General features: G+C 36.1%; 1 protein-coding gene across 1 annotated transcript in view; it reads right to left on the bottom strand.

Annotated features, from left to right (window-relative positions):
• Nucleotides 1-27,868, bottom strand: part of LOC149789283 (A disintegrin and metalloproteinase with thrombospondin motifs 9-like) — a 343,799-nt gene that overhangs the window by 123,938 nt on the left and 191,993 nt on the right. Inside the window, exons 8-16 of the mRNA XM_089975475.1 lie at nt 20,722-20,827; nt 12,954-13,115; nt 12,323-12,479; nt 11,260-11,364; nt 7,601-7,743; nt 4,485-4,548; nt 3,359-3,473; nt 796-932; nt 50-167 (exon numbers count right to left, since the gene is read on the bottom strand). Of these exons, the coding sequence (XP_089831601.1) occupies nt 50-167; nt 796-932; nt 3,359-3,473; nt 4,485-4,548; nt 7,601-7,743; nt 11,260-11,364; nt 12,323-12,479; nt 12,954-13,115; nt 20,722-20,827 (1,107 nt within the window). The remainder of the gene's footprint in view (nt 1-49; nt 168-795; nt 933-3,358; nt 3,474-4,484; nt 4,549-7,600; nt 7,744-11,259; nt 11,365-12,322; nt 12,480-12,953; nt 13,116-20,721; nt 20,828-27,868) is intronic.

Below are 27,868 nucleotides of genomic sequence, written 5' to 3'. Positions count from 1 at the left end.
TTTTCTGAGGTTTCTTGTACTGCTATTATGATTTCATTATTGATCTCACCATATCTAACAGAGTTGTACGTTCCTGTAACAGTTTTGCAGGAGGAATTATCACCACCACAGACTCCACATCGATCTCTCTTCATTCTAGAGCCAAGCTTGTTGTCACAACCAGCCCTCTGTGCAATAAATGAAACAGAATGTATATTAAAAATGTAATGTCTAAAACGAGAAATTGTAACCAAAGTTTCATACAAATTAAGTAATCATGATTCCACATAAAATATTAACAAGGTTCATCTTATTAATAAAAAAAAAAAATCAATATTGTAATTTAATTGCAATCCATATCTGCAATATAAAATACAAGATAGTTAAGTAACTATGTTGAACATATATCATATATTACAGATATACTGCATGACTTTGATCATAACAGTATGGTTGTTGTTGTTGTTGTTGTTATAGGGTTTAATGCCATTTTTCAGCACAAGATAGGTTATACATGGCAGCCAGTATTAATGGTGGAGGAAGAACCTGGGAAAATCCCGGAATGAACCACCAACCCACGAGAAGCTACCGGCAAGCTTTCTCACATATCTACACTGGCCAAGCCCAAGACTCGAACCCACGCAGGCAGAAGTGAGATGGCAGTGATCCATGATGGAGAGCACTTTAGACCATGCAGGTACTCGGGGCCCCCATAACAGTATGGTAAGCTATACATATGAATACTAGGCAAGTACTTTGTGATAGTTATCTATATTTAAATGACAGTCATAATTTTTTGCCCTAATATGCACTTACTCTACATTTTCCATCCACGCACATGTCGTCTCCATCGGGTCGACATTTGGTACCATCTACAACCTTGCTCTTCAGCATGTAGTAGATGTTGCTGGCATTACTCTGGCAGTACAACTTGCAGGCATCTTTCAGCTGAACTGAAATCATACAGACATATGGAACATAACAAATACACATTAGACAGACATGTGGAACATAGCAAATATACATTAGGTAGATAAATGGAACATAATAAGCACACATTACACAGACATATGGAACATAGCATGCATATATATATATATATATATATATATATATATATATATATATATATATATATATATATATACACACACACACACACACACAATGCAGATAGAACGAACACAGCAAACAGCAAATATATATACAAGGTTCCCAAGCTTTTATAAAGATAAATTTCCGGATCATTTTCAGGGGTTTTCCAGGATGAAAATAATTTTTTCAAGGTTCACATATCACCATTACTGAATGGAATTAAAAAATATTTTAGCTTATAAAACATGCATTTTTTAAAAAAATCAAAGATGTTCCTATTTTGAGACTGCCAATAATTTAATTCAGAGAAGTTTATCACACACTAAACCATAAAATGTATTTGAAACAAGTTCAACTGCTGTATATTCCTGTAAATTGGCATGAAAAGTCATTTCAATCAACAGAAAAATTCTAACATTACTTTGCTGACCTGCATCATGTTAGTATGAGAAAACATATAATTAACATAAATTAGTTTTTTTTCCTTTCAGACATTTTATTCGAAACAAATCATAATAATCTGTTGTAAATCAAGATAACAGTCTATATACATGTTATACAAAATAAACATTTTCTATCACAGTATGAAAAAACAACAAATGGAAAGCATTAGAATCTTAATTTGTAAAGAAGAAAGTGTAAACCCTGAATTAATCTAGGTGAATAAAACCCAAAACAAGATTTTTTCAAAGAACATAAACTCTTTAAGACAATCTGGTTAAAATCCATGATCCATGATGTAAAAAATCATTTACAAAAGAGCTGATTTCAATTTTGACAAATAACAATCAAAATTATAAACTACTGTATAAACAAGGATTGAATTCTCTGTAAAATCAACATATGTTTGCTTGTAATGCAATAAACCAGTCACAAAACTTGTAAGGAGCTCATATCATTTTGTGATATTCAATGCAAGAGACAGCAATCTTCCATTAATCCTGCAACCTAAATAAGATTTGAAACAAATGCTTCAAGCTATATGTCGCAGTGTAACAGTTTAATACCAAAGTTCAGCTTAGAGTTTCAACACGTTGGACAACAAATCTGACTTAAAACGAATGGCAGTCCATGCCCTAATCCAAGTTTCCTCCAAATAAAACACCACATTTTTCCCATTGGACATTTAGGGTGGGATGTGGGGTCAAAGCAATTACCTATCAAAAATTTGGACTACGTCGCCATGGTGCAGTAGTGACATACAGAAGTCACTTACCAGCAGGCCTAGTAAACTTAAACAATGTTACATCAAGTCATACCTGCATGAAATCTGTAGGAAAATTATTTATTTTCTCAAAAATGGCAAGTATTACAATTGTTGTTGTTGTAGGGTTTAACGCCATTTTTCAGCACATGATAGGCTATGCATGGCGGCCAGTATTAATGGTGGAGGAAGAACCTGGGAAGAACCACCGGCCCATGAGAAGCTAATGGCAAGCTTTCTCACATACCCACATTGGCAGAATCCTAGACTCAAACCCACGCAGATAGAGGTGAGATGGCAGTGATCTGTAACGAAGAACGCTCTGGACCACTCGGGGCCCCAGTATTAAAATCATTATGTCTTTAATCTGCTATCAGACTAGACAAAACTGCAGCATAGATGAAACCTGACCCAGTACTCATCATTTGCATTACTGGTCACATGACTACACAAATCTCAGACTATGACATTTGAAGTCCAATAGTCATGTGACATTAACAGTAAACTCCTAATGATGTTCTGCAAAATTTCAAATATATTAAATGATAGTCAGATACCATTTGTAAAAACCAGAAAGAACAATGTAACAGCATTAAAGTTTGCTAGGACATTTAGCGAGCGGCTACGCTTTGTTACCACCATGTTGGCTTCTAGTGATGACAGAATGGGTTTCAAAGTTCAATATTGAGCTGTCTATAAATAAAAACAGTCTACTAGCCAAATCTAATCCAATGAGCATTTGGATCGGCTCAAATATGTTTATGGCAAGCACCTAAATGATCCATACTGTAACCTCCGAATATTTTGGTCAGAACTCGAACAATTTAGCTCACGATCAGTTCAGTTACAACTCAATTACATAACTGTTTCTGGCATCAAGTGTTTAGAGTGCATATAAATTTTATATATGTACTAAGGAAACCAAAACTGATAAATACTATGCATTTTGAAGTACATGAAGCAATATACATGATGCCAACAGGTAATCATTGACCATTTTACACAATGAGATAAAACATTTACATAATTCCTGCAAAGTCAATGACGGACAGTATGTTGGAGAAGGTATATATAACTTACTTCCATCATATTTTGGTATCCAGTGTGATTCAACAGGAAGGCCATATTGCCGCCGTTTGCTGTTGTATTCCGCACACTGCTGGAGTCGGAAATCTGGAGTGCCTGGTGTGCATGGCTGAAATGAAAAGCATGAATCTCAGCAAACAAGGTTTGCTATTTCTTTTTCTTTTGTTAATCTGGATACTTTTGGATATGTGCTCTCTAAAATTTTGACCAAAAGAAAATGCATTATTATGCATCTTTGGCTGACTGTCACAATCCCATGACAAAAACTGGTTTTATGTACGCATCCATGTTATTTGAACCATCTATAGTAAACCACACCATGGAATCGAATATATTCTATTATTTCTCTAAAAATATGCAACAATATGACGTGGAATTTATTTATTTACAGTAATTAAAGCTTTCACATTTTGTATTAGAATAAATGACCTTTGTCCAACTAATCACTGATTAACTTAAGGAAAATTTTTCTATTATTCCTATTCATAAGGCAAAGACCAAACAAAAGCCTCAGATATTCTTGTAAATCAAAAGTCATTCAACAAGTTCCTCCTTGGAAACTCAAATACCAAATTTACATAAAATAACAAAAACAAATTTGCATGAAATGTACATGCTAAAATGTACAACAGTGACCGTATCTTTGATGCATACCATTCATGTTAAGTATAAAAAAATAAGATTTAAATTCAAACTAATGACAGAAATGATGTAATCAATGTCAGCACTTTTATATTAATAACATCCTACATGGTATCTTTTGCTTTCATAGACTAATGAGACAAAAATAAAAAATGTGAAACCTTATATAAGCTCATGTTAATAAAATACTGCTAAGGACCCTGATTCTTTCATAAGAAAATACTGTATATAGACTCACATATAGGTCATCAAACTGCAAGCAACAAAGATCCTGATCTGCCATAGCAAAATAAACCTAAAGATCAGGGTCTATGTTGTTTGCTTTAGTGATTACTTCATACAAATTGCACAGACCCAGATCTGCTGGCACTTATGTGATTGCAGATCTGGGTCTGTGCATTTTGCAGTTTAACATGACCTATAAGCAAGTATATATAGTAAGCCTGACTGAAAATGATCACTGTACCATTGTACCAACCTTGGTGTTACAGTGCCTGTACTTAATTCTCTTCCCAATGCAAAACCTTCCTCCATTTTCTGGTCTGAAAAACATGCATTGTTATTCTGTATATTGAATGCAAAAAGAAAATCATAGATCTTACAAAACTAGTTGTTACACATAAACATTGTAAAGTGAAGCCATAATTAAGAATCTGCAACTAGTAATTCAAAACCCATGGTAACACCTCACTGAAAAAACAAATGGTGACAATGAAAGACATGAATGTTTAAATATGAGGAAATTTTATATTTTATTCTGACCACAGTATGTGTACTGTAAACACAACATACAAATTTCCTCAGGCAGTGGCATTGTACATGAATGTCTTGATCCATTTACATTAATTAGCACAGACAAACAAAAGAGTGTTTAATTCAGGCAATGTACAAATTAGAACCACATTCTCCATTTCAGTAATAGTTGACATAATTGGGAAAAGCTTTGTCTACCTATCTCAATGTTTAATCTGGACACAGTATGCATTCTAAATCTTCCTCATTAAGCTGCTAAGCTATATCTCTTTTGCTGCTTTGTTTGTCATAATAAAATTCAGAATGAAAATTCATTACACAGTTCAATACCTCTACATTATTAAGAAAGTCATTGTGGCAACCATATTGGAATATGGCTGGCACCATTTCTATTTAGGACCAACTGGTATCATAAGAAGTCTATTGATGAAAACCCCATGTTCATATGCCCATTCAGAAGGAGTGGCGATAACAAGATTTTCAATATGGCTGCTAGTTGTCTATATTGGACATCCTATCAGGACAATTTTCATTTAGGACCAACTAGGCCTCATATGTTTTACAGTGAAAACCCCTTGCTGATATGAGTAATCCATTTAGAAAAAGTAGTGATAACAAGACTTTCAAGATGGCCACTGTGGTGGCCATATCAGATGTCCAAGCTGGACATTTTCATTTTGGCCAACTAGACCATGAGATAAATGTGTGTGCAAAGTGCAATAACAAACTTGTGCTGACAGATGGATGGAAAACGGATGGCACACAACAGACAATGGACTAAAGACCAACCCATAAGCTCTTCTGCAACAAAAATCTACTTTCACTTTACACTTTCAAGTGTACCGACAGCATCAATGAGGTTCTGGTCGTGCTCTCTCCTGTGTATTAGTAAATATATTCATTTATAAAAAGAACGGAAAGAAAGAAAAGATAATTGTATTATGAAGAACATCAAGTTAGCAATGCCAGTTGCATTTATATACACTAATCAGTTAAAACAACAGTAATGTCAAGGAACTTTTCTGCGATTCAGTTTGTCACTTAAAAGGCTGTGTTTTTGACATATTAGTAAGACAACGGTGAGAAACAATTTTACGGTATTATCCCTGGTCTTCAATAATTACTGGGTTTAACTTTGACCATGCCCCCTTCACAGCTGAAGATCTGCTAAAAAAAAATTTATTTTCACTGCACCTAAAATCTACGTTATTTCTACACAGGACAAAATGTGTCATCAGCTGAAAAAAAAACTCAAAACAGATCAAAATAATAAACACCTTCATCACCAAAAAAGCTTTTATAAATTGGTAATTTTTGAAGGAACATTATTTGAAATGAAGATTTGTAAGATATCAGAAATATTTTTTTTGCTTTGAGTGTATGTACAACCGTCTAGATAAATATAGCATGGCTTAGTAATTAGGTGATAAGAAAAGATTTTCTTTGACAACTTAACAAATGTATTTTTAATCTTCTGGGGGTATAGTAAGAAAAGTTATTCAAGGTGACCAGATACATTAGATACACCTTACCAGGTAATCACTTGAGAAAATCTTTGTCTTGGGGTAATGATAGTAAACATAAATGTACTTTAAAGCAATAGGACACAACTGACAAAACATGATCCATGGTGATAAGATCAGCCTTTCTTCAAGCTAGATGCAACATTACAATACCGAGGAAAAAAAGATCTCATTTTCATGTATATGTGACACAGTCTGCTTATATGAAAGCCATGCAGGATAAATCTATCTTGCATGTGTGCACTCAATGACACTAAACAACATCATTATGCATATGATATGAACATATACGTCTGCAATATTTCTGGTAAATTTAATAAAGAAATACAAGTTTTACAGTTATATAAGCAGCAAATTCTGCCAGCTGTGTTTCCTTGGGAAAGACACTTAGCTCACATTCCTTTGTGTTTCCAATAACGTGCCTAAGTTCTGTATGTCAGACTGGCACCATTTTCATTAAAGACCATGCTCATGTCATAAGAAGTTTTCTGTGTGAAAAAACTGTCAATATGACCATCCATTCTTGTAACAACCAAATGTTTAAAGATGGTTACCTACACAAGATGTGCAAGGACCAACATTTTCATATAGGACCAACAAAATCTCAGGTTAAAACAATGTGCCAAGTTTTATGACTTTCCAGTTAATAGTTTAAGATGAGTAGCAAACAATCATAACAGACAGGCAGACCATGAAACAGGTCCATGATGTAAGCTCTTTTGGTCTTTCACCATTCAAGTTAATATCCTGCAGTGAACTGAGCAAGAAGAGTCCCTTACATACTCCAAGTCATTAATCATAAGTGAAATTAGTCAGGTGTAACCAGATCTGAATGAAATGGCCTCAAGAGACCTCCTCTGATTATTTCTAAACAGTATCTACATGGTAGATCTAATCCAAAACACCTTATTACCATATATTATCTAATAAAATACACATGCAAGAATACTTTTAAATACAAGTCTTTCATAAGACCTTGCCTATACAATATCTTTATAGCATTTCTTAATGTTAATTAGCAAACATATTTTCAACAAATCCTAGCTACAAATCTTAAAACAAAGGCCAAATTATTAATTTACAAACTCTCAAAAGGAACTAAGAAACAATGAAACAAATAATGTAGAGCTGACCCTTTTTTGTGGGATTCCAATGTTTAAAAATTTAATGGTTGCCATGACCTGTGAATTTAGATATCTAAAATGATCATTAAAATAAAAAAAAGTTTAAAAACTCTTTTTTCTGTTAGATTTGCAAAACTTTTTCAACTCATGAAAATTTTGTGATTTTTTAAGTCATTGAGAGCCTTGGTCCTTACTCTGGGTTGTTGCAGGATCTGATGGATTTTTTTATGCCACCTCCACATGGCCTAGTGCACCTTCCATATGATCGCCATGGTCCCCATCCCCCATGCCGAACCCGTGGCAGCTCTCGTTTCACACATGCTCCCTGTTGGCACCACTGTAATGATGTAAAGCTTGTCATGAACATATAATAACAGTGTTACCCACAGGCTCTATGTCCTAATACAAACATTTCCACTGAAATAGACCTGCATACCAAATTGCTAAAAATGTCTATGCCAGTGGATGAATCAATGCTGGAGGTACTTCACAGTATCATACAATGTAACAAAAGAACCACAAACAACATATGATATGCTCATCTTATAAACCTTTTGCATGCTAATGACCTTGATCTGTGAGCTAGGGACTCAACTATTGTATAAGGTGTATACTTGGGTATAATTTCATCAAAATATGTTAGGGGTTTCAAAGACCACAGGTCAGGAGTGATATACGTTATCCTTTGTTATGATCTTGAGCTTCTGCATATGACTAAATACGCAAGACATTATCAAGTTGAGATAAACAAAAGGCTAAAGTGTCATTAAAGTATCCTGACTAATTCAAAAGTTATTCCATACATGATTAGAGGTCATTTATCTGTATGTTCCAATGCTGTTGCCTTAACCTTGAAGCAGAGGGTGTGGCTGTTAGATGTGACACACTGTCGCATCATGATATAAAACTAGGTAAAGTTTCATTAAACTGTCTTTCAGTGGTTCGAAAGTTATACTCAGGCAAAGGATACAAGTGACACAGTTTAATTTACCCTTGCAATGACCTTTACCTTGTGGTGAAGCAGAGGCATGGCTAAGGTAAATGACATACTATCTATTCAGGATATTAAACTTGTGCAGAGTTTCCTTAAAAAATATCTTCTTTGCTTCAAAAGTTATACTCCATTAAAAGACACAATTAAAAGAATCATATTCCTTTGTGTTGACCATCACTTAGATGCTGGGGGAGTGACTATGTAATGTGATGCACCTGGTGGATGTGTGTGTGTGTGTTGAGAGTGTGTGTGTGTGTGTGTGTGTGTGTGTATTTAAAATGTCATTAACATCTTTTCAACTGTTACCAAGTTATTAGCCAGACAACCCAACATTAGCAGATGGGACGATAGCAAGACAATGATATAATGCAATTTATCTGACTTAAGACAAATAAAAATCATAAAGACAGGACCATATTCCATCTTGAGGCTTGGACTTCTATCATTAGCTGTACATTTTTATCATCAATCATTGTCATTTATACACTACATGATATGCAGGTTCCCTATAGCAATGATTATGACATTGACCATTTTAGTGATATGGTATGAAGGTGTGGAAAAACAACAGAATAAACTGTCACATCAGACTGTTAGTGACTTGCATATAGATTTTAAATGCCTGTATGAAAACATTCCACTTACAGCATCTTGTTGATGTTCATCAAACTGGAAATAGAGTAGTCATCACCCAATCTGCTACATGCTGGCAAATGTGAATCTATGTTGCTTTTGACCTACTTATGCTTTGAAAGTAGTTTGCAGTTGTAATACAAAAACAATACACTAAGACATCAACAATATGATGTCATGCAACAATGGTCCTGTGAATGAAAATGATAAAGTCAAAACAAGGTGAATATTAGAAATCTTTAATGTTTATGACCTGCACTAAATCAGCAGCCATGGCTTTCTGTTGTGGGAAACCAATGCAATCTCAATCATTGTCATGTTGAACAAAGTCACTCATCAATATACCCTAATCCTTGTGTACTTGTTATGATGAGCATTGATCTTCAACTTGTGCAAATTTGATTATTTTATCCAATACTCATTCAGTTATTATTTTGATTCATTCATTCATTTTACATTAACAAGAGTCCTTCAATAGGAAAGGACACTCTAATGTCTAAAATGAATTTCCAGGAATTAAGACCACTTCTTCCTTTTAACCACTGAGTGTGGAAACCAACTCTGATATTCTTGAGCAAAAAATTAAAATTAGCTGCTGAGGAAGCCATAATAGATGTAAGATCAGCACCAACTTCATTTAGGACAAACTAGACACCATTAGAAGACTTAGATGAAAACCCATCCATCTATTTAGAGAATTTGTGGCAAGATTTTCAATGTTTTCAATTTTCATTGTTGCAACTATATTAGGTGTTTGTTAAGCACCATTTTATTTTAGGACCAACTAGATATCATAAGAATACTTCAGGTGAAAACCTTACTTGGAGATGATCATGAATTCTGGGGGTGTAGTAGTGATAACAAGGTTTTCAAGATGGCCACCTTACTTGTCAAATCAGATTCATCTTTATTCAGGACCAATCCGACACCATAAGTAGTCTTCTGGCAAAAACCCCATGTTAATATGACGTTCCATTTAGGAGGAGTAGCAGCTAGAAGATTTTCAAGATGGCTGTCATGGTGTCCATATTTGAGGTCTAATCAGCATGATTTTTATTCAGGACCAACTAGACATCATAGTTAGTCTTGTCATGCAAACCCCATGCAGATATAACTTTCCATTTAGAAGGAGTAGCAATAACAAGATTTTTAAGATAGCTGCCATGGTGGCCTAACTGGATGTCAGATCGGCAACATTATCATTTGGTACATAATTTGGAACCAACTAGACATCATAATAAGTCTTCAGGTTAAAACCCAATGCTGAAATGACTTTTCATCTAGGAGAAGTGATAAGATTTTTCAGGATGGCCTATGTGGTGGCCATATTGGATATCAAGTCTGATAATTTTTTATTTGACACCAACTAGACACCACAAGAAATCTTCTGAAGGAGAAAGCCAAATGCTGATATGACTTTCTGTTCAGAAGGAGTAGCAATAACATTTTCATGATGGCTGCTGTGGTGTACTGGAAGTCAGAACAGCAAAGGTTTCATTTAGGACAAACCAGACATAAGAAATCTCTTGATCAAAACCTCATGTTGGTATGATCATCCATTCACATGATGTATTGACAAGATTTTAATGATGACTACTGTGGTGGCCATATTGGATGTCTGGGTGGCACCATTTTCATTTAGGACCAACTAGATAACGTAAGAAGTCTTCTGTTGAAAACCCCATGCTGAATTGACTTTCCAATAACAAGGAGTAGTGACAAGATTTTCAAAATGGCTGCCATATTGTACATCAGAATGGCATCATTTTCATTGAGGACCAACTAGACATGATAAGAAGTCTTGTCATGGAAACCCCATGTTGGTATGAGGAGTACAGATAGCAAGATTTTCAAGACTACTGCTGTGGCCGCAAATTTATATGCCTGTGTAGTGCCATTTTCATTTAAGGATGAATCTGCATGTAAAGTTTCATGACAATCATCTATGTACTTTGGAGTAGTTTCAATAACAAACTTGTACTTATGGATGGAAGGACACTGACAACAGGCTAGTCCATATGCTGTTCTGGTCAACGACCAGAAGAGCTAATAAAAACAGATTTCTATCATATCAGCTGGCTGTTAGTGCTAGGAAAAGAATCTTCAATGATCTTTGTATGATTCTGAAATGAACTCAAACTAATCCATTTAATATATGCTGTACAAACTTCTTTGTACATTGGAGAAAAAAATAAAATAATTAAAACATTTACAATTGTTTCTAACCTTTGTAACTCCACATTCTGTCCCATCCACCATTGGCATGTGCTGAGTAGTACACCCAAGACCCAGGTCACTGGCATTGGCACACCACAGGATCTTGCAGTTTGCCTGCAAAAACAACTGTTATATCAGAAATCCTTGCACAATAATATGGATTACAAGCTAAGCAACAGCAATATTTAATAGAACATCCAATTTAAAAAATCAATATTTGATTCAAAAATATTTAAAAGGTAACAAAAAATTTAAACTTTTTTACAACTGCATTATTAATTCTGTGTTTTTCAGAAAACTCTGCCAATATATTCCAAATATGAAGATAATATAAATTTAGATCTGTTGAAGGTTTTAGCACATAGACTTTGCAGACATGTAGCAGCGCTTGTTACACATCAATTTCTTGAGAAATAAACTTAAACCTGTTTTATCTGGATTATTCCTGATCTCTGTGAAGGAGTTGCAGTGGTTCAGTGTTTACTATGCCAACCTTGTGACTGGAAGAAAGCTGGTTTGAATCTTACCATCAGATCAGACTAGGCTGGACATCATGGTGTGTCCCTGGGCAAGGCACTTTATTCCAACTGCCTCAGTGCTAAATAACCTTTGCATGTTGCTGTGCAGTAAAGTAGCAAACCAAACTGGAGCCAACAAAAACCCTGCCCTCGAAGGCTACAAAACTGAGTACATCTTAGCCTCCATATCATGAATCTGACACCAGTGCCTCCCTGGCCATATTATGTTTGCCTGTGTGTAAAGTGCACATAACTGTAGACAGTCCAGACCAAGATCTAATTCTGCATAATGCACCTGAAGATCTGAGTTCATGCTGATTATTCTACATGCATTTATTATTTTCAAACAAACAGAATAGTCAGTTATCTGTCTGTAACACCAGGTTTGGATCTATCTTGCTCACAGCTTGGCACGACTTCTACATAAATAAATACAGTTATTTTCTTTGGATAGATTACAAATGTTGTATTCTACACTATATGACTATAAACTTGGAGAGAAGGCAAGTATATATCAATATATATAGTGTTAGTTAATCACATAAGAGCATTACCATATAGGGACAAACTGTATGCCCAGGTCCATACACCAGCTCACATTGTCTCTTGACCTTGTACAGCTGACCAGGCATCTGACGCTGAATTTTCTTCATCCGCTTGCGGTAACGCTTCATTTTAGGTTTGTCCTTCAGACATTCCGCAAAACCTGCACTACACAAAGGAAAGAAACGTCATGATTCTATTTCTGGATGTGGTAAGATATGTACATAAAAATTCACTTCAGTAAGAAAATCAGAAAATGGCTTTCAAAGCAAGTAATTGACTCACAGGAACCGAAACATCATGAATATCAATATGGCCTACTTTTGAGTCAGGAATTATACCAGGCATGATTTAGTATCTACTTTATATTTTCATAGCTGTACATGATAAAAGTGAGAAATCAAAACAACTGCAACAATATTAAAAAGTCCTGATGAATGAACAAAATGTTTGTTGCTTGGACTTTTTTTCCACATTATGTATTATTCTCTAATACTATATAAAACTTTGATTCTAATCTTAACACTTAGAACTGTCTGGAAAATGAAGCTTAGTAACAAATAACTTGAGAGCAGCAATATCTGAAAAGTAGCGTCTCAATCTGATAACAAAACTTGCTGGTAAGACAAAACCCATACATACTCAATGAATTCAGTGATAAGCCTTCTGCTGCATTCTGACCATGACCAAGGGTCTGCATCCTGGTCTAGTGTTGGTGACATTACATGTGTGTGACTGTCTGAATTCCGGCTTTTCTGATATAATGGTCGACATTTCAGATCATCATCATGTGGAAGATCAAACCTGCAACCATACATGATCCAAAATCATCAAAGATTTGAACTTCTAGCTCTCATACTGACACTAGGTACCAATGAAAAATGTAGGAATGAGTGTTCAAGGTGTCCAAGAATATATGCATGTACTCGATTTAATGCGACAGCACAATCCTATAAAAACACTGTGGAGCAGGTTTAGATATCTCAAAAACAATAAGATAATAAAACAATGATATAGGCAACCAGATCTGTACATGTTAGCAGAATACAAGATTTTAGGTGTAAATATAATTTTCAGAATATAGGAAAGTCCTAATCTGAAAAAGATGAATCATGTATGGAACACAAACTCTTGTCACGCTACAAATGCATTCCCATATTATCATGAACATACCTGAAATGGTTTTTGAGATATTACTAGACAAAAAGATACCATATCAATTTTCAAGGATTTAGGAAGTATTAAGTAAATAAAAGTGGAACTTACAAACAGATGAACAAGCTCATTCCACTACACACACACACCCAAACAACACAGTTTGCAGAGAGGGAATAAAATATAATAAAATCCTTATAATACAAGGTCTGATTTCTTATATAAACTCTAATCTATGCACCCACTTACTACTTCTTAATGACATGCTTGTGGGTGCAGATAACCAATTCTATATTCCCAGGCTCGTGTGTGTGTGTGTGTGTGTCTATGTGTTCAATTATGACTGCCAACAGAATTTAAATATTGTGGAAACTTTATGTGCTCATAACATTTTTGTCTTAGATTTGGTTTTTCTTTTATAACTTTTTTTTTACTGAAGATGTACATTAAAAGAATCTTGTTCTATAGGGAAGAAAACATATTTTTTCACATTAAAGCAACATAACATTGGTGTCAGAGAAATTTTATAAACTTTACAAATAATAATTTAATGAAAAATATATAATGCCCTTTTTACCGAGACTATTTTGAAAAGCCCAAATTGAGAGGATTGCTGCTTTAAAATTGCATTTTCCTTGTACTGAGAAATCAATCTTGCAGTTATTCACACTGTATATAAATTGCTTCAGTAAAATAACTTAAATTCTGTGCAAAGCAGCAGCTTATCTCCAAAGATCAAATATTTTCAGTGTTACAAGGCAAGTGTACAGTACAAGCTGGATCCAACTGCAAACAACAAAGACCCTGATCTGTCATTGCATAATGAGCTGGAAGATCAGATCCATGTTGTTAATTATGTTATTGACCAGCTGCTCTCCTAAGATCACATATTTACAGATGTTAGGAGCTAAGTTAAGTTCAACTGCAAACAATATAGATCCTGATCTGCCATTGTACAATACTCTGGAAGACCAGGGTCCATGTTGTTTTGTTTAATTGAGTATTCCTAACAAACTGCGAAGACCCAGTCTACTAGCATATCGTGTGATGACTAACCTGGGTCTACTGGTATGCAGTTTGCAGTTGGATCTGACTTGTACTTGAGTATGTATGGTATCCCAAATGTTACCAATCTTGTTCTCAACATTTTTGCTTCTAAATATGATCAAACATTATTTACAATTACCATATGTGTTTGGAAGATCTAGACCACATAGTAAACAAACTGTCAGCAAAATAATCTCATTTGTACCACCATATTTTGTACCAGTGCAATCTTTGTGGGGTTTATATAAATTTGAAAGTTTTCTTCAAAACAAATGACATAAATTTCTAGGATTTTCAATGCTTATACCAAAAGCCAATGCTGGGCCTGAATTAATGAAAATGATAACTCTATGGCCTTGCATTTCTATGAGAACCCCTGCTTGTTGATCTTCTTCTGCTTATTCTTGTGGATTTTGGAATTCAAATTTTCAGTAAGACATAGGAAAAACATCAGTCCTATGTGAGCTGGCTATATCAAGAAAAATAAAGACACAAATGGAAAGCTTAATCTAAAACCTTAACAAAATTGATAATGATGATGCTGTCAAAAAGTGACTGTTATGTTTAACACCTAAAAAATCTTATTTGCTACAATATTTGACATGGGCAGATCTTTATCTCGGCTATTCAAACCTTGGTCTGTCATACAAATGAGTATATCCAACATGTAAAGTTTCTATCAGGTTGCTGCTGAAGACATAATGGCAAAGAAAACTATGTATGGCCTTGCATTTCTATGAGAACCCTGGATTGTTGATCTTCTGCTTCTTCCTGTGGATTTTCGAATTCAATTTTTCAGTATGACATATGAAAAAGCATCAGTGCTATGTGAGCTGACTATATATATAAGAAATATAAAGATACCAATGGAAAGCTTAACCTTAAACCTTAACAAAACTGATAATGCTGATGCTGTCAAAAAAGTGACTGCTATGTCTCACTTTTCCACTAAAGAAGTCCCAAAAACAACTAAACAACTTATCTGCTACAATATTTAACAAGAGAAGATCTTTACCTAGGCTATTCACAGATTGGTCTGGCATACAAGCAAGTATATACAGCAAGTCTTGTAAGTATAGTTTCTATCAGGTTGCTAGTGAAGACATATGGAAATAAACACCCTGCATCTGTAACTTTATCAAGAAAGCTTGCAAACTGCACACATTGCATAGGCTTTGCACATCAATATGAATGACCTTGATACAGTAAAGCTATGAATTATCCTGGTGTAAATTCTTGCCATATCATCTGATGATAAGCCCATCAGCCATATTTACACAATTCAGCCAAATCTACTTTTCAGTCCGGTCTGATAAAAGCACATTTCCACTTCTGAATGTATTTACAATACTTTCTCTCAGGCTAATCATAAAAGAAATGCTGTAACACTTATTATTTTGTGGCTTAAAAGTGGGACTGAAAAGTACTGACCCAATTATTTAACAATCCATTGTTTCTGCCAGCTAAATTTAAGCAACAAGTGTAGTTAAAAAGTGCATACATTGGCAAATCAGGAAAGCAAACCATCAAAAAGACAAGTGATGTACACAAAAGAGTGGAAATATTGTTTTATCATATACCAGCATCTTAACTGAAACCTTATACAATAAAATGCTGTTGATTTTCTTGAGAAAACCCTTAATTGTCTGAAACTTTTTTCTCTCCATACACAGCTTGTCATATAAAGGGTATCATTTTTAAAACATCTAGTGAGGACACGAGAATTACTCCATCACTTTACAGGTTTATCATAAAGAACACCAACAAAACCACCAAGGGCAATACAACTAGATTGCAGTGCTTTGTTTGCCTAAATGGTATCATATTATGATACATCCTATGTAACAAGTTACATAATTGTACAGTAATACTAAGACTTTGAGCTAAATACAACAGTAATGCAGGTGCAACAAAAATGGCCTAAACACAAAAGCCCTAACTTTAGTGTTGATGCCAGACTGACATACTTTTGGACAGACATCATCAACCAATAGAATGAAATCATTTTGCAATCCAACTGACTTCAAGACCCATTTTAATCTGAAATTTGGCTTATCACATAAACTGAAAGCTTCAATGCCCACCACTAGATATAGTGTTGGTCATTCAACTCTCTCACAGTATGTTGTATTTGGCAAGCAAAAGATCTTCGAAGATGAGTCTGAAATGGAAACAGACCTGGTATTTATATGGCTACATTAATTTTACTTGCATGTCCTAGACTATCCCCCTTAGGGTTGGGCATGGGGCTAGCATCTCGACCCTGTAAAACCCAACCTGATACAAAAATGCCAACAGAAAAAAACTCAGAAACTTAAAGCCTGAGGGAGGAAGTGTCTTCTTCTGGAAGAGTTATGATGCTATGTGGTGAAAGCCGAAACCCCACAGAAGCCATAATGCAGACCACCCTTCTATCAAACAAGAGAATTTACACTGCAACATGGAACGTGAGGACAATGTATGAGGCAGGAAAAACAGCACAGGTATCAGCAGAGATGAGGAACTACAACCTATTCCTACTGGGCATTAGTGGAACATGATGGATTCAATCTGGACAAAGAAGACTGATGACAGGAGAGATGCTACTGTATTCAGGTCATGAGGAAGATAACACGCCTCATACATAGGGGGCAGGGCTCATGCCGTTGAAGCAAGCATATAATGCACTGATAGGATGGGAACCACACGGGCCCAGAATCCTCAAGGCAACGTTTAGGAACAAGAAGGAGAAAATTAAGATGAACGTCATACAGTGCATGCTCCAACAAATGACAGCAAAGAAAAAGATAAGGACCAGTTTTACAACTGACTACAGAACATAGTAGAGAACATCAAATGACAGCAAAGAAAAAGATAAGGACCAGTTTTACAACTGACTACAGAACATAGTAGAGAACATCCCAGACAAAGACACAGTGACTTCAATACCAAAGTTGGGTCAGACAACATAGGGTATGAACAAGCCATGGGGATCCACAGCCAGGGCAAGATGAACGATGATGGAGTGAGATTCACAGACCTTTGTGCACTGGTCATCAGGGGTACCATCTTTCCCTATAAGAGAATCCACAAAAACACATGGATATCACCAGACCATGTGACAGAAAATCAGACTGACCACATCTGCATAGCCAAGAAGTTCAGAAGATCCCTGCAAGATGTGAGGGTGAAGCAGATGTGGAATCTGACCACCACTTAGCTGTCGTGAGGATGAAACTTAAGCTGAAGAAGAACTGAATGGACACAAAGAGAAGAAAACGGAGTATAACATCAGCCTGTTGAAAGATGCAAGAACTAAAGAAGAATACAGACTGACGCTTAACAACAAGTACACAGTGCTACAAAAGCTTCTTGAAGATGAGAAGACAATGTGAACAACAGATGGCAGAAAGTTAATGAGGCAGTACAATCAACACGCCAAAAAGTACTATGCCCCATGAAGCACCAGCAGAAAGAATGGATTTCAGCCGAAACATTGCACAAAATCCAAGACTGAAAACAGAAGATAGCAGCAGTATATAGCACTAGGACAAGAACTAAAAAGGTAAAGGTACAAAAAGAGTACACTGACACCCAGAGAGAAGTGAAAAGAAGCATCAAAATAGACAATATAGACAATGTTGAAGGACTGGCAGCAGTGACAGAAGAAGTGGCCAGATGTAGAAACATGAAGAAGCTGTACAACATTACCAGCAAGTACAGCAAAACAGAGACCCCTAAGAGACAAGCAGGGAAAGACGACAGCAAGTGGAGAACAAATGAATAGATGGGCAGAACATTCTGAAGAACTGTTGAACAGGCCAGCACCACTAAATCCTCCAGAAATCCACCCAGCCAATGCAGATCTCCCCAGAAGCTGTGACAATCCCACCAGAAACGAGATCAAGAAAGCCATCACCAAGCTGAAGAAGAGCAAAGAAGCTGGACCTGATATCATCCCAGCAGAAGTCCTCAGAACAGACCTAGAGTCTTCAGTGGAAATGCTAAACTCCCCTCTTTGAGAAGACACCACTCTGATGGCCTAGTGGTAAGAGCATCCACCTCAGATGCGGGAGGTCATGGGTTTGATCCCCAGCTGAGTCATACCAAAGACTTACAAAAATTGTATGAACAGCTGCCTTGCTTGGTGCTCAGCATTAAGAGGTTACTATTAGGATTTGTTGGCCTGGTGTCAGGATAATGTGACTGGGTGGGACATCATACTACATGTCTGCGGCATGATGCCCTAGTCCTAAACATCACTATAAACTGCCACACTGCAGACATCATAGTGATATGACTGGAAAATTGTTAAAGCTATGTTAAAAATCCAAATCACACACACACACACACTTTTTGAGAAGATCTGGGAGGAATAAGAAATACTGACTGACTGGAAGGAGGGACACCTCATCAAGATCCCAAAGAAAGATGACCTCATCAACTGCTCCAACTACAGAAGAATCACACTCTTTGTCAGTACCATGGAAAGTCTTCAACTGGGTCCTCTTGGAGAGGATGAAGGAGGCAGTCAACCCACAGTAACAAGATGAGCAAGTGGGCTTCTGGCAGAACAGATCATGTATGGACTGAATAGCTACTCTTTGCATCATAGCTGAGCAATCGTTGGAGTGGAATTCTTCACTCTACATCAACTTTATCAATTATGAGAAGGCATTCAACAGCATGGACTGAGATACACTCTGGAAACTATGGCATCCCAACCAAGCTGGTGAACCTGATCAAGAATGCTTATAATGGAATGTCATGCAGAGTCATCCATGCAGGACAGCACAGACAGCTTCCTAGTGCAGACTGGCATGAGACAAGACTGCCTGCTGTTGCCATCTCTCTTCCTTCTCGCCATAGACTGGATTGTGAAGGCGTCCACCAATGGGCAGAGAAATGGGATCCAGTGGACATTGTGGAGTCAACTTGAGGACCTGGACTTTCCCGATGACCTAGCACTCTTGTCCAATAGTCAGCAGCAAATGCTGGACAAGACCAACATACTGGCAGCCACATCAGCACAGGTTGGCCTCAACATTCACAAAGAAAAGACCAAGATCCTCAAAATCAATTATGTCACACTGCAGGGAAGTCCCCTGGAAGAGGTGGAGTCCTTCATGTACCTGGGAAACATTATCAACCAGCCAGGTGGCACAAATGCAGATGTTAAGGCAAGGATGAGACAGGCAAGAGCAGCTTTCACACAGCTCAAAAACATCTGGGGCTCAAAAAAAAATTCCTTGACTACCAAGATCAAACTGTTCAACTCCAACATGAAGTCAATACTACTGTATGGAGCAAAGACCTGGAGAACCACCAAGTCAACCGTAAAGAGAGTTCAGATGTTCATCAACAGCTGCCTAAGAAGAATTCCCCAGATCTGCTGGCCAGACACCATCAGTAACACCAACCTGTGGCAGAGAACCTCCCAGCTTCCGGTAGAGGACGAGATCAAGAAGAGAAGGTGGGGTTGGATAGGACACACTCTATGTAAGCCGCCAACCAACATTACAGACAGGCATTGAGGTGGAACACACAAGGCAAGCAGAGAAATGACTGACCAAGAAACACCTGGCAACATGACCTTGAGGCGGGCATCACTAAGATGGGTCACATCTGGAGTCAGCTCAAGAGGATGGCACAAGACAGAAGCTTCTGGCGATCTTTTGTGGGTGGCCTATACCCTGGCAGAGGTGATGGACAAAACTAGACTATCCCACAATATCTACCCTGGCAGGAGTGATGGACAAAACTAGACTATCCCACAATATCTGTGGTCAGGACTTAAACTAAGACCTACAATCCAGCTGTCTGATTGGTTAATATCTGAATTGTCACCCAAGACCTGTGATCAGGACTTGAACTATGACCAAGAATCCACCCACCTGTCTGGTTAATATATGAAATGTCCCCTAAGACCTGCAGTCAGGACTTGAATATGACCAAGAATCCAGCTGTCTGATTGGTTAATATCTAAGTTGTCCACATAATGCCTGTAGTCAGGACTTAAACCAAGGCCCAGAATCTAGCAGTCTGACTGGTTAATATCTGAATTGGAACTTGTCTGAAAACTACATTTTTAAAGTCTAGACTTGTACTTCAAGGTGTAATAAAGCAAAGTTCAACTCATTATATAGCTATGTGGAACCACATTAAGAAGGGCATATAATAAATACATGTTTTTCTAGATGAGATGTAGCCCACTATTAATACTACTTACACATGACCAAGCTCATGAGCTATAGTATATGCTGCACTAAGACCATTATCTTCAATAATGGAGCAACTCCGACTTGGATCACACATGGTTCCCAGTTCTGCAAGACCTAAATAGAAAAAGAATGCCATGAATCATATATTTCTATGGGATCTTTAAAATAAAGGCAACAACTTTTTTTAATTATCTTACATTTAGGGTTTTATTCAAATTCAAATGCTTTTGCTTTTCAATTTGTCTTTTTGGTGTAATTGTTCCTCTATATAGGGAAAATTTCTTTAATTTCTTGTTAACTGAATCTAACTTATTTTCAAAGATTTATTATTTAAAAGGAAAAAAATGAAGCATACAGCTGAACTCTAAAAACTGATTTCTGGAAAATGGTAAAACTACCAACACCCTCCACTTTACCTCTTATTCCAAAGTCACAAAACATTACATCATGATTTAGTAGTGGTCCTATTATGCTGAGACTATGCAATAAAATGTTAAAATGAACTGCATTTTCATCTGTTAATGGTGTCGCCATGATGCTGTATCATCACTGAATGCTTTGTCTGTAATTTTCAGAACAATTTAAAAAGTGAGCTACCAACATAGCTGTAAAATGGATCATACTGTTTATCTGCCAATAACCCAATGCTTGATGATACATACAGAAACTACTTTTATGAAATTTCGACAAATATTCAATACCGCTATCTGTGACTAAGAATAAACCCACCACTTACTTTTGTGACAAATTTTGTAGGCTGACCCCATGACTGTATCATGGAAAAAGTACTGTATATACTGTATTTTGATGCCTAGATACCTTTACCTGCCTAACTTCCTGCTGAAATGGATTAATTTCCTATAGACATGAATGCAAAAAACAGGTCTTCTGCTACCATGTGGTAAAATAGTATTCATTAAGATAAGATGTAACATTAGCCCATTTCGAGTTATTCACCCCAAATTGTCAGAAAAACAAAGGATGCTTAGAAAATAAATCCATCACTAGGTTTACCTAAAGCAGTTTCTCTTGTGTACTGTATGTACTCCATTGTTTTTCTTCACAAAAAGGGCATTAAAATGAATTACCTCAATGCCAGTAATAATGAGGATACAAAAGTGGCAAAATTCTGAGAATTTTTACAGATCTGAGAGATAGCAGCATGGTTTGTTTAAAAATAATGATTCAGCTAAAGCGCTGAAGAAAGAGACCAATCAATACATATCAGATAATGTGATAAGAAGATAGTACTCTTGTCTTTATAAATGCATACAGTATTTATACCTTTAGGTAGAGTGAATACAATGCAATATAATGAAGCAACTGTTATGATGGTATCTGCTTTAATTATTATATCACAACAAAAAAGGCAGAATTAAATATAAAACTTTACTATTTAAAATTAAACCCAATTTATGTCAATTCTATTTCAAAAGAATTCTCATCTATCTCCTGTACTGACAAAAACATAAACAATCACATGAACAAGCATAAAAACATTGTATTTACAGCACTTCATTTTGGGAATCAAATCCAACAACAAAAAAATGTCATAAGAAAATCCATTAATCATTCTGGTATTAAAGAAGATTACAACCAGCAAGCGCATCATACACTTTCCATATGTTGACCTTGACCTGTGAACTGGTGCACTGAGCTACCAGTAGGAAGTTTCATAAAATTATCCAAGGATCAAAAAGTGAAAAACCAGATAATGAAACAAACCAAATGAATATCCACTGCTGTGACCTTGATACTGCAGCAGGGTTATATGTGAGAACCTTTTAAGTCAAGATATATAAAGACTAAAGTTTCAAAAATATATCATTATTGGTTCTATTGTTAAACCTATGGACAGCTCACCGATGTATATTTTCCCTTGCAATGACCTTGTCCTTTGAGGCAGGAGGCAAGGTTATGGCAATGGCATTTGACACACAGTCTAGTGATGATATTTAAATAGCTCAAGTTTTGTTCAAATTGCTTCATTTATTCAAGGTTATAATCCAGACATGAATATAAAAGACATTTTCCTTGCTGCAACCTTCACCCTAAGGCAGGATATGTGACTTTGGAACACACGGCCTATACATAATATATAACTGGATAAAGCTTAATTAAAACATCTTCAGTCTGTACTCCAGACAAGGACAGAGGTCAAAGAATTATGATGACATTGACCCTGAGGCAGGGGGCATGAAAATGGTATGTGAGACACCATCTAGTCATAAAACATAACTGGCAAAATTTCATGAAAATCTCTTCAACTGTTTACAAACTTATGGGATGGACAAGCAAATGTTAAGCAACAGCTGGATAGACAATTTCACAACATAATATGACCAACTTATTACTCTAATGTCAGTGATCTCTAAAAAAAATGTTCATGCACACAGCTGCAGAGCAAGTTCTAGCCATAAACATAGTAACCAGTATGTATTGTTCTGGATGACAACATCAATAAATATGTTTGAATTAAACTGAAAATATCACCTTGCAACTTGTATTTGTCATCTTTACACACTTTGTAATATTAAATCTAAATCCAATTGGTACACGTTTTTGTTGTTGTTGTTATTGTTGTTGTTGTAGGGTTTAATGCCATTTTTCAGCACAAGATAGGCTATACATGATGGCTAACATAAATGGTGGAGGAAGAACCCAGGAAAACCCCAGAAAGAACCACCAATCCACGAGAAGCTACTGGCAGGCTTTCTCAAATACCCACAGCGGCCAAAACTGAGACTCAAACGGACAAAGACAAAGGTGAGATGGCTATGATCCATAATGGTAAGCACTTTAGACCACTCGGCCACTCATGGTCACTACACATGTTTTTGAAAAGTATAAGAAGTATTTGTTATCCATGCAGTGAATGAGTCAAGTGTAAAAAAGAACTAGATCTAAAAAAACATTTAAATAAATATATCTGCTATTATAATATTATAAAACAATGCTAATTATGGCAGGTGTTATCAGCAGTATACAACATAATGCTGAACATTTTGGAATGGTGACCAGTCAAACTTACTTTACATATGGACTAACATCATTCAAAAACTAAATATATACACATTCATTGAAGATCAAATGCTTAATTGGTTGTGTTTGGTTTCTAAATTTTATGAATAATTTTCAGGAGAAAAACATTAACTTGCCAAAAAACACATATGAAAACTGATATCATAAAGAATACACATATTTCCAATGGTGATTTGTCAGTTGTCATTTCTAACAACTGGTCTCAAAAGGACCACCTGTCCACAAGTTGTCAGCTGGATTTTCACACAGAAGAGTGAAGTCAATAAATCTTGATTTTTTTTCTGGGTCAAAGAAGGGAGAAGTGTTTGACATGAAAGGACTGCTTGTCACACTAGATTGATGTCAATACCAACTTGGATTTCCTGGTCTAATGCAAAATGGTGGCTAAATGGACACACTGACCCCTGTCTGCATGACTGAGGTTAATGTCACCAATAGCTGACACCACAATGAGGATCAAATATACAACAAAATTTCAAAATCAGACATTCAAATTCAATCAGAAAAACAAAATAATGGAACAGACTGAACAGGCTTATGTGTGCCAAATCAAACAAATAAAAACAAAAGGAGCTATCTCTTGAGTGACCCAGTCAATCAAATGGAAATAGAAAAATCCATTTAAGCAGGAGTCCCCAAATGGGACTGTCACTCTACTGTGCAAAAAGAATTTCCAGGTATTCAAAATAAGACTATTTCTTCCTTTTAACTGCCAATTGCTGCATCTATCTCTGATACTCAGTGATAAAAAAAATTTAAAATTAGCTGATGCAGTAGACATAATGGATATCAAATCTCCACTGTCCTACCTGAAGAAAATAACAGCAACCACATAGGGTCATTTTCTGACTTTATCAGCCAACCAGATGAAGTTTTATATTTTCACATTTGGTATACTGAGCGGTATGGCTGAAAAGCATGAATGTGTGCTGAATGATTTGATTCACTTTCAGATTTCTGAACTGCATTTCCATTGGCTAATTCAAAGGTCACCTGTACAAGACCCCTAAGCAGTTGCATTCAGGTCTTCAAGTAGGATAATGAAGATCTGATTTTAATCAGACTGGGACCAAGTGGACATCATTAGAAGTCTTCGGGTGAAAACTCATTGTCAATATGACTATCCATTCAAGACAGCAATCACAGCAGCCATATTTTGATGTGTGACTGGCACCATTTTCATTTAGGAATAGGTATTGTAAGTTGGTGAAAAAGGCTATGTTGATATAGCCATCCATTTGGATGAGTAGAGATAATATCATTTTCAAGATGGCTAACAGTGGCCAGATTGAGGGTCAGTTCGCACATTATTCATTTCAAACAGACTAGACACTGTAAGAACTCTTTCTGATGAAAACCCTATGTCAAAACTTTCCATTTAAAGGACTAGCAATAACAAGATTTTCAAGATGGCCTAGAATGTCCATGCAGTGTGTGTTTATATGTGTGTTGTGATCTTTCAATGCAATCCTCCATGTAGTTTAGAATGAGTAGTGATAACAAATGTGTGCTAACAGAGAGACAGACAACACACCATCCTACATGCTCTTCTGGTATATGACCAGCTAAGCTACAAAAATGGTTTAAATAAATGGTCAAAGGTTGGGGTGTTTTACCTTAAAAAGACAGATTGTGTGCCTGAAGGAGACATTAAAAAGGATTAAAGAATTATCAAAATTTGGTGGAGAGTTTCAATGAACTTAATGATAATAATAATAGTAATAATAATAACAATAATGAAAACTAATGGCACAATTCTGAAGCCAAACGAAATGAAACTCCCTATTGGTCAAGGAAAGGATCATACAACTTACCATCAACATGTATGCTTTTTTCGTTCCCTTTTCTTTAGATTTTTATTTTTAGCAGTAAAATTACTTTAACTGGTGAGGTGAAAGCTTGGAGAAGGGAAAGAAGACACTGCAGCAGTGTAAATACTGTACATACTTGCTAAGTCAAGTCAACTGCCAACCAGCAAACCATGGTACATGTAGTTTTTTGTTCTACCTTCTTAACAAACGGCACAGACCTAGATCTGCATTACACTGTATGTGACTTTAGATCTAGATCTATTTTGCAGTTGGATCTGACTTATAAGCATATACCAATCTAAAGGAAATAGGTAAAGTAACCCAGTCTGTCTCTACTGGTAACCTAGGAGCTTTGAGTTAAGTTGACTAGCCTTGCCTTAATTAGCTGACAAATCAAGACAGATTAAATTCTATCTCTCCTAATAATTCATCATAGCAGGGAGTGAGACCAAATCAATCTTTATCACCAACTAGCACAGTAGAAGAGAAACCACCCTAACACTTCACATATTCTATATCAGTAATGTATTGTATGGACATATTACTTTATAAATATTGCGATTTATCATCAAAGAATGAAACAATATCTCACAAATAGAGAGTTAACAGTGCTGCTTTTAAGACCACATTATTTACACAACCAAACATTTTGTTTTTTGGATAGTCAAACATGCTACAGTGGTTACTCATTCCTTCTGTTATAAAGCGCAAGTCTTCTGATTCAAGTTAAAGTATAGGTTATTGCTTGTTTTACTGTCTGATATATCAGGTGGACAAGTTGTTTGGTATGTGGTGGCCAAGCTTGGGACTCAGTTACACCAAAAAAACAAGTCCACCCAAAGTATCACTCAGTATACATATAATAACCTATTTACTATATACTTTGTTTCATACTTACCATAGGTTAACTATATCAGTAATGTGTGTATGGATATTATCAGGCTTTTGTATAATGTGATATTGTACAAAGTCATTCAATGATGTCACAATTTCATGACATTTATCCACATCATTGATGTGTGTATGTGTGTGTGTGTGTGTGTGTATATATATATATATATATATATATATATATATAGAGAGAGAGAGAGAGAGAGAGAGAGAGAGCGAGTGAGAGTGAGTGAGTGAGTTGGACTTTTTTATGTAGCTTTAACAATTTTTCAGTCATATTGCTATGATGTCTGCAGTGTAACAGTTTATAGTGATGTCTAGCACTGGGGCATAATGTCGCAGACATGTATCATGATGTCCCACCCAGTCACGCTATCCTGACACCAGGCCGACCAGTCCTAACACTAATTTTTAAATAGTGAGTGCCATGCAAGGCAGCTGTTAGTACTATTTTTGTAAGTCTTTGGTACGACTCGGCTGAGGATCGAACCCATGACCTCCTGCATCCAAGACGGACACTCTAACCACTAGGCCACTGGGGGGGAGGGGAGAGAGAGCAAAAAGTACAGTTCAATTATTCCGTTACCTCCAATGATAAATCTATGGAACAAAATTAAAGTAATGCCATATATAATACAGTATTATACATGGCATTACAGAAATATTTTTATTGTTGGCCTTTCTCCTCAAAACCTGGAGTCCATTAATGGCAGGTTTGCTGTACTCAATTTATTATGTACCTTTAGGGACATACTTGAGTCAAAAACTACTACTTTAGCTTCACCAGTGATTATTCTTAACTTGTCTTTATTGCTCATATCTAAATGCAGTAGGAATCTTAATCATCAGTGAATATTTAACAGGGAAAACCCAGGAAGAAACTAAAACTTCAATAACGTACCTACCTTAAAGACAATACAAAGTGCAGTTAGTTCAGGCCATACATTGTATATATTTCTTATCTTTAATGAAGCCACTTATTATTTAGCTCAATGAAATTCAATGTCTCTATGATCTCCATAATCAGTTATTAAACTTTCATATCAGAATATTTACCCATGGCATGGAATTATGAAAGGCAATAAAACCTTGTTAATGTGATGTAATATGTTGATTGTCTTCTGATCCATCCTAATCAATTACATATCACCTAACAGGTTGAAGATGAACGATAATGCAGGCTAGACATCAGAAGGCAATACTTATTGGCTTGTGTAACATTAAAACTAAGAAAAACAACTCAAAACCCACCAATGGATAATTGTAACATACAGAACTCTAATGATGTAGAATTGGCCTAAGTTCCCTTCTGCATGTCATGAGAGGCAACCTGTCTGCTGTGTAATGCATCCTATGATGATCATTCAACCAAGGTCCTGGACTTGTACCACCTTGTATTTTAAGAAGTGTG

This window comes from Sinohyriopsis cumingii, chromosome 11 (genome assembly GCF_028554795.1).
Source record: "Sinohyriopsis cumingii isolate HCF-2022 chromosome 11, ASM2855479v2, whole genome shotgun sequence".
NCBI classification, from domain to species: domain Eukaryota; kingdom Metazoa; phylum Mollusca; class Bivalvia; order Unionida; family Unionidae; genus Sinohyriopsis; species Sinohyriopsis cumingii.
This window is presented reverse-complemented; position numbering and strand designations above follow the sequence as displayed.